The sequence below is a fragment of the Primulina tabacum genome, chromosome 10, assembly GCF_025594145.1.
Source record: "Primulina tabacum isolate GXHZ01 chromosome 10, ASM2559414v2, whole genome shotgun sequence".
NCBI lineage: Eukaryota > Viridiplantae > Streptophyta > Magnoliopsida > Lamiales > Gesneriaceae > Primulina > Primulina tabacum.
In genome coordinates this window covers 3,589,669-3,606,213 of record NC_134559.1, presented here as the reverse complement: position 1 = coordinate 3,606,213, position 16,545 = coordinate 3,589,669, and the positions used below count along the sequence as shown (strand labels likewise).

Below are 16,545 nucleotides of genomic sequence, written 5' to 3'. Positions count from 1 at the left end.
AGTTTAATCATTATTACATTTGTTTATGTCAAAAGTATTAATCTGTTTTAACATATATATTACCTGATTCGACATATGAAAAACTATTATTTTTACGTCAAAAATATTAATTTCAATTTAAATATGTATCGGATCGACCCGTCTTGCGGGTATAAATCTGCAAGATCGTAACAAAAGAGATGTATTCATAAAATATATAGTGAAGTTATATTTGCTATTTTAAATGCCCAATAACCAAAAAAAAAAATTATAATCTACATATATGAAAGCACAAAAAAGTTGAAATGGGCCTGTTTTGGTACGGTGGTCGGTCACCAAAAATATACGTGTGTTGTTCTGGGCCCTCCACCGCAACAAACAAAATAAAGAAACCCGTGGGCCCGGTTGAAAAGGCTGAGCTCCTCTTTTTTATTTTCCTTCTTTCTAACATTCTCTTCACTTGTTTATTATTTCTTGAGTTCAGAATCAATACCAAAATCGAACTACTCGCAATCCTGAGGAATTCATCTTTTCGGTCTTCTCTTTCTCGTAAACTTTTTTTTTTTCCTAGTGTGTTTAGTATTTGACGGTTGTTTTTCGGATTAAGCTCTAGGTTAGTTACTGTGAGCTTCAAGATGCACCCTTTTAGAATTCTGAAATTAAATTTAGAAATTACTTTATCAATCTTCTCTATTCACTGCGACTCTTCTTTCATGTTTCATTTGTTTCTAACGAAGCAGCCATATAGGGTTATTTCATGATGATTAAACGTTTTTGATGTTCAACTTCTAAGTTTTTTCCGGCAGGAATTGCTGTTATTTTGCTGTTGAGTGGGTTTTCAAGAGAGCTGCTTATTCTATTAAACCTCTATAGTAGCCTCTTCAGAGTGTAATAGAAAATAAAATTTACTTATTTTGTGAAAAAAAATTCGGTCGCACGGTTCAAATGTAGGTTTGGAACTTGTACATCCGTCAATGAATCAGATTCTTCCAAGAAAGCATAGAAGCTGGTTTAGAATAATGTGATGGTTTAGACCACATCTATTCCACAGGTTTTGTAAGCAATACAGTTCAATCTAGATTTATATATATATATATGCCAAGCCCAACTACACCGCCATCCAGGGTTCATTCTTTCGTACGAAGTTTGTGGAAGCGCTATCCAATGGCTATTACGCACAAATCGGAATCTCCGGTACGCCAAATTCCTTTTCTGCATGAGGAATTTATTGTTTGATTTTCACAATGTGCTTTCTATTCGATAAAATTTTTGTAACGAATAGCTCGATTCAATGTTTTGATTTTTCAAGTGGTTTGCGTTTCCAATATCGCATATATTTTCAGTTTCTTTGATCAAATCTGATAAGATGCAATAAAGTTTGGTCGTGATAGTCGATGTGATATGGAATTGCTTATATGTGATTGAGTTGCTTTGCTGATAATTTTGTACTATTATATGTTTGAAGCAAGAAGGTATAACAATACTTTATTCAGTAACTCACTGTAAAAGAGTTTCTGCAGTCAATTGCTTCTATTCTTAATAAGTTCGTGAGAATGTCAGTAGTTGTTTGTTAGAATAATGCATTATTACGAGACTGTAGAATAAGCATTCTCAGAAGTAACTTCTTTTGTTGTGCGCTCAGAGCTCTCAAATTAACTCTTTTTAGGTTGTCAGACTGTATGTATGAATTTCGGTATCTAGACCTGCTATTTCATAAAATGATTTCCTTCTCTCTTTAATAGTCATGGTTATCTATGTATGCTAGCTTGAGCTATCTTACATGTCCTTAAGGAACATAAAAGTGTTAATTAGAAGATGAGATTTGTGGCCAGAGCTGATATGTCCTTAAGTATTATTCCCTTGCATGTATGAAAAATTGTTGCTCTATTTCTTCCAGTGTAATGCAAAAAATGTTAGAAAAATGCTTGTTTATCTTAACTTTGTTTGAATAAAAATATTTAGGTAGGAGGAAGTAAACCTTCATGTGGTGAAGTTGTGGATGCTGTTTCATGTGGATCCCTCAATCTGAGGGAACCTAACGGTAAATGTAGCTGCTTTTTCAACAATGATGTGCTCATGTTAGCTGTTGTGCAAAAGATTTTTGTTAGAAATATAGTTGCTGACTTGAGAACTTCTTCACTTACATTCCAAGTTAAATCTTCCAGGTGCTTCAACTGGACATCCTGAAATCAATAAAGGCATTTCTGGGGTTGTAAAAAGGTTCAAGCAAAGGAGAAGTCAAACCAATAACCATGCGTCAGACAGCCTTTCTGATATTGATGATGCTGAGGTATATGCTTCATTAATTCATACCCATCCATTTTGCTTACGTTCTACCACTTTAGTTAAATGTATGCATCCATTTTTACAATTGCTCATGTTCAAGTGCATTTTGTTTCTTTGATAAATTCTTCTTTTATATCTAAGCGCCTTTTTAAAGTCTCTTTCCAATAAATCATTAAATTCAAGTTTTATTGATGCCTATTTCTGGATTACTGTCAGCATTTGACCGGTCCTTACATTTAATGCTGTTTAGATTAGTAGATATCTCAACACCAAGGAGGAGATGCTTTATAAAAGGATGTTATGGGAAGCTATCAATGGAAAATATGTAAATGTAATTTCCCATTCCTTCTTCTCTGCTTCTATTCTTTTTCGTTGCCAATTTAGACATCTGATAAATTTCTCCCAAAGAAACAGGAGAAGGCAGCTGAAAGAAAGAAATGTGCCCCACTCAAGAAAGCTGCTATAACCACTGAAGAAAGTGAAGTCAACAGTTAGTTTATGCTCAACGATGATATTTTTCATAGTTTGGAGCTCCATTCTATGATTGCTCTGTAATTCATGTTAAATGCTCTATGAATTAAAAAAAATGGAATCTAAAGAAGTTGCAATCTTATGATATATTCATGGAATTAGTGGTATTAAATATCATGATGCTTATATATTTTTACTTGGATTGCGGTGGATTGTGGATTGTGTTTTTTGCCAGTTTTTATTATGTTACGAGTATGACAGAATTCTTTTCTTCAGAGGCGAAGTTCAAGAATTAACTATGAAGCTTTGAAAATTCTAACTGAAGAATTGGTAAGCATGCTTTTTTATTTTCAAGATAGTCTTCAATCGCCAAGTAATTCTGGTAATGCATTACTTTATTTATTTAATTTGTATACCAGTAAAGCTCATCGGCATGTCTATGAGTTTTAAACAAAGAATGGACATGCAACATGCTTGAGTAAACATATCGTTGGACGTTTAAAAAAAGGAACGATCATTTACTCATACACAACTGATAAAATTGTAGAAACAAGGTTCCAAGGCATCTCAATCTCAGATCATCACTGGAGATTCTTGTGCTCTTAGAAGTGACCACACGCCAAGCCTCGAAATGAATGGATCTAATGAAAGTAATGACAGTGGTTTCCAGCCAGAGATGAGTTACGACGAAGAGAATGAAACATCTGCCTCTCATAGTGGTAATTTCTATGGTCAATATGGAGATGAACATGACACTGGTGATTTTTATAATCGATATTGAGATGAAAATCACAGCGACAATTATTTTTTGTTCGATTAGGATGAAGTCTTTTGGAAAAATTAGTTGGACTGGAGGTACCATTAGGCATTCGATTTAATTGTTGATATGCTATGGGTGAGTAGCTATCATGCACGAATTCTACTAGAATGGTGTACTCGTTATCATAATTTGTCAGATACGTCCTGCATAAATATGAATTCCACCTTTGAATATATTAAATTGTTGATTTCAATTTTATATAAAATTATTGTTATACCATAAATTATTAATTTTTTCAAAAATTTAAATTGTTCTTGATATAATGTCATTATATATTTTTAAAATTAATAATGATATTATAACTCAAAATTTTGTATTGATATATTTAGTATTTGCAAATAGTTAAGAAATATTATGAAATTTTCTTTTATAAAATTGTGGTGTTGTGATTGAATGTTTAGTTATTTGTGGTGTTGCTGTAATTATAAGCACAAAGATCAATCCTTAGGTCATTCATTACCTTCACAAATTTGAAGATGAAATCTAATAATTATATTTGTCAATGTCCACACATTTAACTGTGGGGTTCTTGTAACATTTTTTTAGGTCTCTTTTCAATTTTTGAATCTAATTCTTGGAGCTAGAGTCATTTATAATTCCGATTAACATGAAAGTTTTGTTACTTTATCAGCTTCTCTGATTTTTTTGTTATGTGTTGATATTTACTCAAAGTAAAGTTATTGAAACTTGATGAACTAGCATATCTTTTCTGTGATTGTGAGTTGAATTAAAGTTCTATGACAAGATCGAACTTAAGCATCAGGCTGGAATTCAAATGGTATTTTGATTATTAAAGTATATTGGGATACTCTTCAAAATTAAGATGAATAAATTAGGCTTTTTGAAAATTTATGAAGTTGTGGTGTCTATGGATTGTTGAGAAATAGTTGGACTTTGCTCTGGATTTCAGAAACACTAGAAAGAGATATGTTTTCAACTTAAACAACCTTTTCTTTTGTGTTTTGTATCTTTTTTTTTCGAAAATCATCTTTGTACAACCATAGAAAATATCCATGTTATTTCTCACAGTTAGGGAACATGTCCTAAAAAAACCTTATATATCATATGTAAAACTATCCAATTTCATCGTGAAATGAATTTAATATTCTTTGCTCCTTTGATTGTAGAACATGCTTTGTAAGGCTATTCTTGCATTTCTCTCTCTTTAAAAAAATATAGCAAAAAAAATTTTTAAAAGGAAAAATCACAGGAGAGCGGAGATGAAGAAGGTTGTTTACGCGATCGACGTGATAGTGGTGGTTTTTTTGGATCGACTCGATCGTTTGTAAGGCTTGGTGTTGTTGAATGTGTTGTGATTGGCTGGGGATTGAAGTTGTGCTTTCTACTTGATTTTTTGGAATTTTTAGAATGTTTTATTTGTTTGATTGATTGTTGTGGGTTTGTGGTGATGTTTTTTTTATATTTTTTCTGTCACTATTCTACGTTTGTGATAATGCTCTGGTTTTGAAATTATCACTAAGTTTTGATTATGTGTGACTGATAGGAAGGCAAAACTGTATTGTTCTTGGTGAAAGTTTTTGGCAAAAAAATTGTTTTTGTTGGGGAAATTTCCTTTTGTGTGTATGAAATCATATTGGGTGATCCGTATCTATCTCCCATATCAATAATACTAAAGATAGTTACTATGCTGATTGTTTTAGATTAGCTGCGAACCTGGGCAAACACCTCAAGAATTGAGGTGACGATACCTAGTATAATTGAAGTCAGCAATTATTCAATGGATAAACAATAAATACAAATACTTCATCAGTCTCATATATTTATATTTGTATGAATTCGTATATATTAAAAAAATTATTGAAAAAGTAAATTTTATAAATAATTTACTCATCTGACCCTTATTTAATTAATGTTACGAACAAATCAGTAATTAAAAAAGCAAAATAAATATAGATTGGTGTAAGAGTAGAGAAAATAATATTAAAGATGAAAACTAAGCTATATGCTTGGGATGGTCGACAAAAGAAAATTCAGCCTAAATATTAAATATATAGGACAGATGGAGTAAGATTAATTATGATGTTAATTTAATTGTAATAGATATATCGTGAAATTGTCTCATAGATTCATATTCGTGAGATGAGTCATCTTGATTCATATCTGTAATAAAAATTAATAATTTTTAGATAAAAATAATCTTTTACAGTATTAGTTTGTGCTGAAGATCTATCTTTTAAAATTGAATTATGAGATCGTCTCATATATAATTTTTTATACTTTAATATATGTATTATTTATTCTTTTTTTAAACAGTGTAATATGAATTTTTTAATATCATTGAAAGGTTGCTTTGAGCAATAATTGGTGTTCAAATGATGACTCATTCGTCGCAATCTTTTGAGAATGTAAACTATATTTCCTACGACCATGACAGCAACATTTTGGCATATCTATATATACCTTCGTATATTTATTTTCTCTTATTTTTCAAATTCAAAGTTAATTAAAAAAAGATGTATTATTCCTTTCCGAAGAGATCATATTTTGTGAGATGGATATCTTATTTTGGTCATCCATGAAAAAATATTATTACTTTTTATTGTGAATATCGGTAGGATGACTCGTCTCAAAAATAAAGATTCATGAGACCGTCTCACAATAGAACTACTCTGAATTTATATCTTACTCAAGAAATAAAAATTAAATCATCACTTTTAAGCAGTTCAATATTTTCATCGATATTATTAAATCATAGTTCTCTTATATTTTTTTATAATCTTTCAAACTCATAAATCTAATTAAGCTTGTTTCCCTCTTTAGATCAAAATTTTAATGGCATTGTATACTAATTAAAAATTACATTTTTTGTCATGTATTTTTTCTTTCATATTCATCATCTATTTCGTCGAATTTCAGTCTTAATCTATTCAATTTTGTTTTGTTTTTTAATTTTTTTAGTCATTTTTCCAACGTGATATTAAAATTAACAATAATAAAGAAACTCGGGACTAAAAATTGAAATTTGATAACTAAAACCTCAAAACCACGAACGTACATAATCAAAATACAAATTTATCTACTGTTAATATACACAAGTACACAACGTCGGTGAGACAATACAACAAAATACTGAAAAAGAGACGAGTACTTCCTGTATATTAAATCCCCTTTCCAAGGTACTAAAACTACTCAAAAAAATTACTAAATTTATATATATAAAAATTGTACATAGATGAAGCCCATATTATCTAATCAATCAAGCAGTGCTATATTATGTCCAGATGTGGTATACCAGTAAAAATACCACACGAAGTTCTTTTCACAAGTCAGCATAACTTCCTAGCACATCTACCAGAAAATGATCACAAAACGAATTCGACCCAAAGATCCCAGCAAATTGATCTTCCATCGGAGAGATAAGCCCGTCGTGGATGCGCTCCAAGAACGAATTAGACGAGTTACACGTAGTTGTATCATTTGAATTCGAAATCGATGACAAATACCTATCACTCGTCTCCTCTTGGGTAGCTGAAGCTCCGTCATTCAGATCAATTTCAAGAAACTCGCTGACTTTATCATTGTTGAGCTCTGTATATAGCGCGATATCGGAGTTTTTCCCCGTAAGTTGTTGCACGAGCGACATAAACCTAGAGGCACTGGTCTTCACCTTCATGGGACTAGAGATGTACACTACTTTGAGTGAATCTTTGCCTTTTTTCTTCTCTTTGGAATTCTTCTTTTGTCTCTTCGCCATTCTTGGAACACTTTGACTGACATCCATTCAAAAGATATCAAATCTTTTGAGTTTTTGAGGGAGTTGCGTCACAAAATTTTGTTAGTTTACGTGACAAATTAAAGCTGTCAGGCGATGGAGGATTTATATATAAAGTCGTGTGTGTGTGTATATGTATATGTGTGTGTATAGGTATAATCATGTAAGTATTAAGAAAAGGGTGCTTCGTGGGAGGAGATAAAGATGACATTAATGGAGAGAGTGTTTTTTTGATACGTGAAAAGGAAGCATCAAGGAAAAACGAGAAATCGAAGCTTCTTTAGATTCGGACATATTTATTAAATATAATAATATAAAAATATATACCTTATTAAATAAGTAGTTATTTTAATGTGACGATCTCACGTATTTATTTTTATGAGACTTCTTGACCGTTGATCTGATCAATATTTGGAATGAAAAGTAAAATTTTTTGCATATGAATTGGATTGGATAAAATATTTTTCTTATAAAATCGATCCGTATGGTGATTTTACGAGAGCTTTTATATTATTTAATATTATACACAAGAGAGCGTATAATCTTAAAAATTAAATTCACATTATGTCGCTAAATACTTTACGTCGTTCTACCTAGACTCATTTAGCCACCCACAGTTTATATATATATATATATATACACACTCACTTGAGTAGTAATAAATTGAAATTCATTTAGTCAACCAAGTTATTCGCGTTCACACGTTCTATCAAGAAGTGATAGATATATATGAAAAATTGTATTTTTGATTTGGTATATTTATTTATATTGTGATTTTTATTTTTATACGTTATCAAATTTCTATTAATCTACGTATTTTCTCATTTTTTTTAAAATTTTAGTCATTTTTTGTCAAAATCGTTGACATGACATTACTCGTATCAATTTCACATCGATACTGTATTAGTGTTATGTTGAAAAAAAATACTAAAATAGAAAAAAAAATATACATAATACACTAATATTAAAATTTTATAATATAAAATATTAAAATCACAAAAACAATTTTCCCTACATATATGGTTTTGTTTTTAAATGACGGAGAAATATATCATAATAAATTAACAATAAACTTAAAAACAATTAAAATAATCTATATATGTTTGATCTATTCTTGAAAGTGTACGTGGAATTTAATACAAATTTTTTTAAAAAAATTGAGTAAAAAATTTCAGAGTAGTTCTCTTGTGAGACGGTCTCACGAATCTTTATCTGTGAGACATGTCAATTCTACCGATACTTATAATAAAAAGTAATATTTTTTCATGGATGATCAAAATAAGAGATCTGTCTCATAAAATAGGACCAGTGATATCGTCTCACACAAATTTTTATCAAAATTTTAATATTCGAAGAAAGTATGGGAGTTATATTGAATTGACGTGTATGGACACAAGAGCAAGGAGATTTTGTAAATGTGATGATAAATAGTATATAATTTTCACGTGCGCAGCCTCATTTGACTTGTTTTACAAAAGTTATTTCGTGGATTACTCGAGAATTTGGAAAATACGAACAAGTGGCGGCCCTAAGTACAGCAATTGCAAAATTTCAAAGAGATCATATTACATATTTTATCTCGAGTTTTTTTTTTAAGGTAAGAAATCAAATGAAAATCAACTATTGACTAAAATTATATGCATACTTTGATTACAAAATTGAAATACATATGTTATCTTATTTATTTTATTTAAAGGTAAACTGTTTCAAAATTTCCAAACTCGAACTTGGGTTCTTGGTCAGTTACAGCCACAAAAAAATGTGTTTGTATTCTTTGATTTTTTTAAAAAATTTATGCATTCTTTGCGTTCACATGTCTTTTTTCTAACGTGAAAATCGATATAAAAGACTGAAAATATGATATTTGAGTATCATCTGTTTCAGACCTGATGTTAACGCATGATTTTTGATTACCCAAATATATATGATAAATATTGGTATTAATGACACGTCTTTTATCATATGAAAATCGATACAAAACATTGAAATCGTGGTACTGATATATGATATTTGAATATCAAATGTTTCATACACGATATTAATATATGATATTTGAGTACCCAAACAAGTGTGTCAAATGTTGATATTAATAAATGTGTTTTAATTTTATACTCAAAATTTTATCTTTTGTAAGTATTATAATTTCAAATTTTTTTTTTGCCGATTTTCATATGTGAAAAGATATATGAGTACATAATTTTTTTGTGCGAATCAATAATGCAAATTTTTTTTCCCCTAACACAAACTCATGTTTGGATTTAAGGATTTAAAAGCAAGTTACCATTTATTAGTTGTTAGCTTTTTGAAAAATTTGATGATTTATATTTTTTTGGGAAATTATTTGTTGTCGTGGTTTGATGAAAACTAGCCTATGTGTACATACGTTGTGTGCATTTCACTCGTTTTTTACAAGTACTATCGTTAAAAAAAATAAAATGAAATTTTAAATTTCATATTTTAAATATTATTTTAGAATTTTTTCATACATAAATTTAATTATTCAGACAAGAAGAAATAAACATAAATAAATATGCTAAAAAAGGAAAGACAAGTACTTCAAAAATTCTAAAAATTACACCAAAATAATGTTGTGTCTCTGTTATAACTCAAATATTACATATAATATATAGATATTTATATAAAAAATTAAAATAATTGATATTTAATAAATTTTATTTATTTGGTAATCAAATCGAGTGATTATACATCATTTAATATATACTTGCAACCAATATTACAAATTCGTAACATTATTTATTATATAAACCGTCACGTTCGGTGTGTGTATATATAAGACAACCTTTTTTTTAAAACGAAATTAAGAATAAACGATAATAGTAACTTTTCACTTTAAATAATAATAACAACAACAACGATGATAATAATAATCGATCTGGTTACGAACCTGACATTTTATATAAAAATTTTGTTTTAAAAAGCAATTAAAATAAAAGATCAAGGCTAACAATTTTTAAATATTAATTATTAATTATAATAAGCAACCGAGGTTACCAACCCCAGCAATTAATAGTATTGAAAAAATAATTGCAGCCGTTTTTTTAATTAAAAAAAAATAAAAATAGCGATAGGGTTGGTAAGTTGTAACTTTCAGGCTGTCACACTGTCTACAAAATAGCAACTAGTATTTAGGGATGACAATGGAATGTAGAGTGAGTTTGTCATTTTCATTTATTTTCTAAAATTTTTATTTTTACCTCATAAACACCTTGTCTTTCAGTTTTTTTGAACAATAATACAATTCAAAAATTGCTCAATCCGAATCGGAGTCAACCCGAAAACTCTGAATCCGAATCCGAATCAATCTGATCAACCCGATTTTGAATTTTTTAAAGAAAATTAAATAAAATTCAAAAAATATATTTTAATTTACACACATAATAACAAAATATCCCTCGTATATATGAATTAGATTTGAAATATTATTGAAGACAAATAAAGTGTATTTAAAATATATAAAAAAAGGAAGGAATATTTATTAATTATATTTTTTTAAAAAATTAAAATTTTCGGGTCACTCAACTCAACCCGATCATTTTTTTCGGGTCAGCTATCGGGTTACTAGAAAATCCCAAACTCAAACCTAAACTTTTTCGGGTTAAATCGTATCGGGTTGATGAATCATGTCTGATTTTGATACTCCTAATTAAAATTGTTGTTTTGTAATTAAATAGTAATAAATATTATTATTATTACCATATATAATGGACACAACCGTAAAATCACGTTTTGCGGAAGCAAATGGTAGAATTGCAGGGCAAATCCCAGAGGGTTTAGGGTTTAACGGTAAATAAAATTTTCCTCCACTCTTTCATTGCATTTTCTCATGGCGACTCACCGTGAAGAAGATGAAATAATGGACACTGGAATCAGCCCCATGCATCATCACATGGAGCCTGAATTCATGGAGGAAGAGGAGGAGGAAGAAGACGATCAGAATTGGGATGATTGGGAAGCTGAAGACGAAGCCGTAGGAGATACATCCGCGTCAGAACACCAGTTGTGCTGTCTTTTCTGTGACTATTGCCACAGTTCATGCAGCTCGATTTTCGAGCACTGTGCGTCAGTTCACCGCTTTGACTTCGTCGAGATTAAGGGAGCACTGAGCTTGGATTTCTATCAATGCTTCAAGCTCATCAATTACGTCAGGTCGCAGGTACAGTCACATAACTTGGTTTTTGCTGCTGTCCGTGTTGTATTTTTCGCAGAGCAAATCTCTTTGTTCAATCAAACAAAGCTTTGATGTAGTTCCCAATTTTGGCTTGTTGATTTGAGTTGGTTCCTAATGTCATCCCTTTATCCTTTGAGCAATGTTTGATCAGAATTTTCTGTTGATATTGAGTCTATATTTCGTTTTAAATGCCCAAAATTTTTATAAACAATAATTTTCTAGCACTACCCAAAGGATTCTCCGATAAGAAATGCATAATGAGCTATGTCATCAGAGTGATTAAATTGTATGAGGTATTCACCCATATATATTCACCCATATATTTAGCTAACTTGAAAGTTTCTACGTTGATCTGATGCCATTTTACATTGCCTTCCGAGGGCTGTACTCTTTTTCGGGGATTTAAAAATCAACATTACTTTTTTCCCAGGGAGAGATCCGAACTATTTGTGTGAGTGCATGATGCGAGAAATGAATTGCGATGTTATTTCCTAGTTAAAGTGATTGTCGATCAGGCGATAAATCCTATTATCTAAAAGAGCACACTCAAGGGCATCAATTGAATTTTAGATATGTTTATAATGAACATTTGAGTTTCAAGTTAAGCGATTTAATATGCACTTTTATGTCATACCCCTCAGAACAAGAAAATGGTTTAAATCCTGTGTTATTTTTCTCCTCTCTCTTGTTAGGTTTCAGAAAACAAATGTTGGAATTGTGGGATGGCATGTCAGTCTAAGGAAGAACTGCAAAATCACCTACACAACAGCACCAACTTTGAGCGCAATGTTTTACCTTGGAATGATGATAAATATCTCAACCCATTTCTTCAAGACGATGCATTATTGTATAGTTTTGGTGAAGAGGACGAAGATGAGGATGTGGATACTATGCCCATTGACAAAGAGGAGCTGGAAACTTATTTATCTCAAATGGAGAACATTAGCATCCACTGACATTGGTGTTTCTGATAAATATGCATCAACCTTCATGATTCCTCTTGAGAATGGGGAAAAGGAGGTTGTATGTATGCTTGACAAGGAGGAAAGGGTAATGCTAAATGGTGCTAGCAATGAAACTGGTGTAATCTCACCATATAGAAGTTGGAAAAATGAGATCTGTATTGCTTCTTCTTCCAAAATCGCTGCAAACGAGATTAAGAATATAAACAAGAATTATTTTGGTGCATATAGTTCATATGGTATCCACCGTGAGATGATCGGCGACAAGGTAAAGAACATGAGTTTTTAAAAGTAAGTCATGCTTATACCATCAACACAAAAAACATTTTCTCAATCCTGATTACCGTGATGGAGATATGACGGAAGTTATAAATTTCCAGGCAAGAACTGATACTTACAGACAAGCTATTTTGGAAAATCCTTCTTTGCTAAGAAATGCGATTGTTATGGACGTCGGTTGTGGAACTGGGATTCTAAGGTGAGAAAAAAAACTTAATTTTATGTCTCATTTAAAAATTTTCTCTTGTTTTTGTTCCATAATTTGAATGTATATCGAGCAACAGATGCAAGTACACAGTCTTGATTTTGAGTGATTCACAAACCACACGAAGCTGGCAGAAGCCAGAAGATTTTTTTATTTTTTGGCCACTTCTTCGCAGTGATTGATAACATGAGAGAATGTTATGGTAGTTCTCAAACAGAGACATTATCTTCCGCAATGCAGTGCTGGTTCGCTTTCCACTAACAATCACTTTAAACTTGTATTAAAAACTGTTCCATGAATATGATGGAAAAATTACAGGCTCAGGTTTAATGGATTTAATTTGTTTACTCATGGTATGATATATTTAACAATACCAATCACTTTTGCATCATGTGCCATCTGGTATTTCCTTGAAGTAGTTGCATCTTACGTTCTGGGTTATTATTGTCCCAAGATTGTCCTGAGTTTTTCTTTTTCTTTAGTCTTTTCGCAGCCCAAGCAGGAGCTTCAAAAGTTATTGCTGTTGAAGCTAGTGAGAAGATGGCTGCGGTGGCTACTCAGGTTAAATCTGGCCACATCAATTATATTTTTATTCTCAAGATTATTGTGCTTTATTCAGATATTATTTTAGTTTGTCTTTATTGATGATTTTACTCTTACTGAAGCAGGTGGCAAAAGATAATGGATTTCTGCTGACCAGAAGCAAAATCATCAAAAATGGGGTCATTGAAGTGGTTTCAGGCATGGTCGAAGAGCTTTACAATGCTGACCATATCCAACGTCACAGCGTAGACGTGTTACTGAGTGAATGGATGGGCTATTGTCTGTTGTACGAGTCAATGCTGAGCTCTGTTCTATTTGCACGAGATCAATGGTTAAAGCCTGGAGGTGCCCTTCTTCCGGACACAGCTACCATGGTAGGTTCTCTCATTCTGCTGTCTCTTTCTTACTGTTTCTTCATTCTTGCCTTCATTATAATGGTAAATTGTTGACCTCAATTCCTTGTCCAGTTTGTTGCTGGTTTTGGAAGAGGAGGGACCAGTCTTCCGTTCTGGGAGAATGTGTATGGTTTCAATATGTCTTGCATTGGGCAAGAGATCGTTGAAGATGCTTCCCGGTTTCCTATAATTGACATAATTGATAGCAGCAATATTATCACAACTACTGAAGTTCTGCAGGTTTGTGTTCTTTATCAACTCCAGAAAGACTAGGACTGAAATTTACCACTTGTGATGTTACGAGTAATGTAATGAAAATGAAAATGTTCTGCAACCTAATAAGACGAGCTAAATCGAGTTGAAACTAGGGCCATTTGGAGGACAAGAAATATGTTTGGAAATGAGTAACTGCCCCTTATTTGTTATCCACCACCATATGTTTATGATATCTATATATATTGAATTCTATCTTTAACCAACTGCTGACTCAATCCATGTTCCGAAATTTCAAAGTGATGCTAAGAAGATTATATGGAGGTTTAACTTTGAAGTTCCTTCATTATTACGCTTGAATTTATTGCTACAACTTTACTAGGTTACCATTGTTGTAAGAGTTAAACAATTAAGGCTTTTCCATTTCCTTTGGGAAATACGAGGTCCAATTTGTGCCTAAAATTGTTGTAAGGACTTCAAATATCCGCGAAACCAAGTCAACCATTTTTGGCTCTTGAATTTAACTATCATATGGTTTGTTGTTGCTTTTGTTGGCCTTATTCTAGTCGTCCTCATGACCAATTTAGAGTTTAAATTAATGGCATTTCTGAAAAATGCTGTAATATATGTACTGGATGCATGGCAAGATTTACTTTGTTTTTGTTTGATTTTTCTCTTCATCCTATTCAATTGTGCCTTATAGAACACGAGTAAGTGTTATATGCTGTTTTTTTTAATATATTGTGCATGCTTCATCCTATTCAATTGTGCCTTATAGAACACGAGTAAGTGTTATATGCTGTTTTTTTTAATATATTGTGCATGCTTTTTGAGTGTTTTGATGAGTTATACCTTGTGTGACTCTATTATTTCAGACCTTTGACCTGGTGACAATGCAAACCAAGGATATGGATTTTACGGCAGAAGTTGAACTCGATACGAAGTTGGTTGCTCCCGCTTCCTCAATCAATACTGAATGTTCTAAGCTAGAAATTACTTGGTGTTATGGAGTTGTTTTGTGGTTTGAAACCGGATTCACGAAGAGGTTTTGTAGAGAAAAACCAACTGTTTTGTCCACATCTCCTCGTGACCCAAGCACACATTGGTCACAGACTATCCTAACTTTTCGTGAGCCAATTGCTATGGGGTCAAGTATGTGTAGTGAGAAATTGTCAGCAGTTGGAACAAACGAGTGTCCTGCTGCGAGAATACGATCTCGCATCAGTGTTGTACGTGCTACTCAACATCGAGCCATTGACATTTCCATGGAGCTCACTGGGATTGGGCACAATGGTAGAAGACGTCATTGGCCAGCTCAAATGTTCAATCTCAAATAATCAGTTCATTTTGGGTGATTTCTTGCTTCACTTTTCTATGGTAAAATGGTCTTAATTATCAACACTGAAGACTTGGAAGAGGACACCTATTATTTTGGCGGGGGCTTTGTTTCTCTCTTGAGATTTTGAGAGACGGAATTGTGTTGCTGTCGAGGGATGTCGATGAAAAATATTGGCTAATGAACTTATGAAACCCAAAGTGTTCAAGTGCCGATTTGATGTATTTTTACAGGAAATCTTTTTTTTTCCTTTTGAAAGATTTTTGCAGGAAATCTATCACTGCATTCATTATAGTATGATGTGGTGAATTTCAGGGGAGTTTAGAGTGACGACATTAGTAGAAGCATTTTTCAAATTTTCTTCATCCTTTTTTTTCATAAAAAAAATTATAAATAATTTGCGTGGCAAAGAAAAAGAGAACGAACTTCAAATGTAGGGTGCAAATATTTCCTTGGGAAAAATTGGAGAAAGTAAAGCCAATCTGAGGAAAGCACTTTCAAGACTATTAATTTTGTTTCATAAAAAAAATTATAAATAATTTGCGTGGTAAAGAAAAAGAGAACGAACTTCAAATGCAGGGTGCAAATATTTCCTCGAGGAAAAATTGGAGAAAGTAAAGCCAATCTGAGGAAAGCATTTTCAAGACTATTAATTTTGTAACACGCAATGGATCACCCAACACGTTACAGGTAGAGTAGAGTTGGATTGAAGATGCCCTTGCATGATGCACTATCACTAGCTGCTCACATAATTAGCGCAGTAAATATGTAAATGTCAAATAGAGTTGGATTGGAGAATTCTTTACATTTGCAATCACAATTCGGTCTATATACATCTAAGTTGCGTTTGGTTGGAGGATAAGGTGGGTTTATGAATTTTTAACCCACTTTATCCCATGTTTGTTACGATTTTTATTTAACCAAGTCAATCCCTCATATCAATGATTAGGTTATATTAACTTGGATACAATATTCAATCCTCACCCCCTAGGATTATTTATCATACTCTTAATCCATCGTATATTTTCAATTTTACCATTTTCCTAAATCCAAACTCACCACCACCTTTCTCCACCGACCGCCGCCGCCCGCCGTCGACCATCGTCGGCCGTCGCCCGCCGCCGCCCGCCGTCG

At 32.1% G+C, this 16,545-nt stretch overlaps 2 protein-coding genes across 2 annotated transcripts; both read left to right on the top strand.

The window, feature by feature from the left end:
* The first annotated feature begins 404 nt into the window (after positions 1 to 404).
* LOC142505475 (uncharacterized) lies at positions 405 to 3,700 on the top strand. Its single transcript, XM_075618459.1, has 6 exons — positions 405 to 728; positions 823 to 1,173; positions 1,942 to 2,020; positions 2,145 to 2,269; positions 2,516 to 2,596; positions 2,680 to 3,700. Exons 2-6 carry the CDS (start codon positions 1,075 to 1,077, stop codon positions 2,758 to 2,760), a joined length of 465 nt encoding a protein of 154 aa, XP_075474574.1. The 5' UTR covers positions 405 to 728; positions 823 to 1,074; the 3' UTR covers positions 2,761 to 3,700.
* Positions 3,701 to 11,039: 7,339 nt separating this feature from the next.
* On the top strand, positions 11,040 to 15,703 carry LOC142505775 (putative protein arginine N-methyltransferase 3). Its single transcript, XM_075618886.1, is given in 8 exon segments — positions 11,040 to 11,463; positions 12,171 to 12,428; positions 12,430 to 12,708; positions 12,821 to 12,918; positions 13,407 to 13,485; positions 13,593 to 13,841; positions 13,935 to 14,102; positions 14,951 to 15,703. Coding segments are annotated over 8 exon segments (1,923 nt in total). The 5' UTR covers positions 11,040 to 11,133; the 3' UTR covers positions 15,413 to 15,703.
* The last annotated feature ends 842 nt before the right edge of the window (positions 15,704 to 16,545 follow it).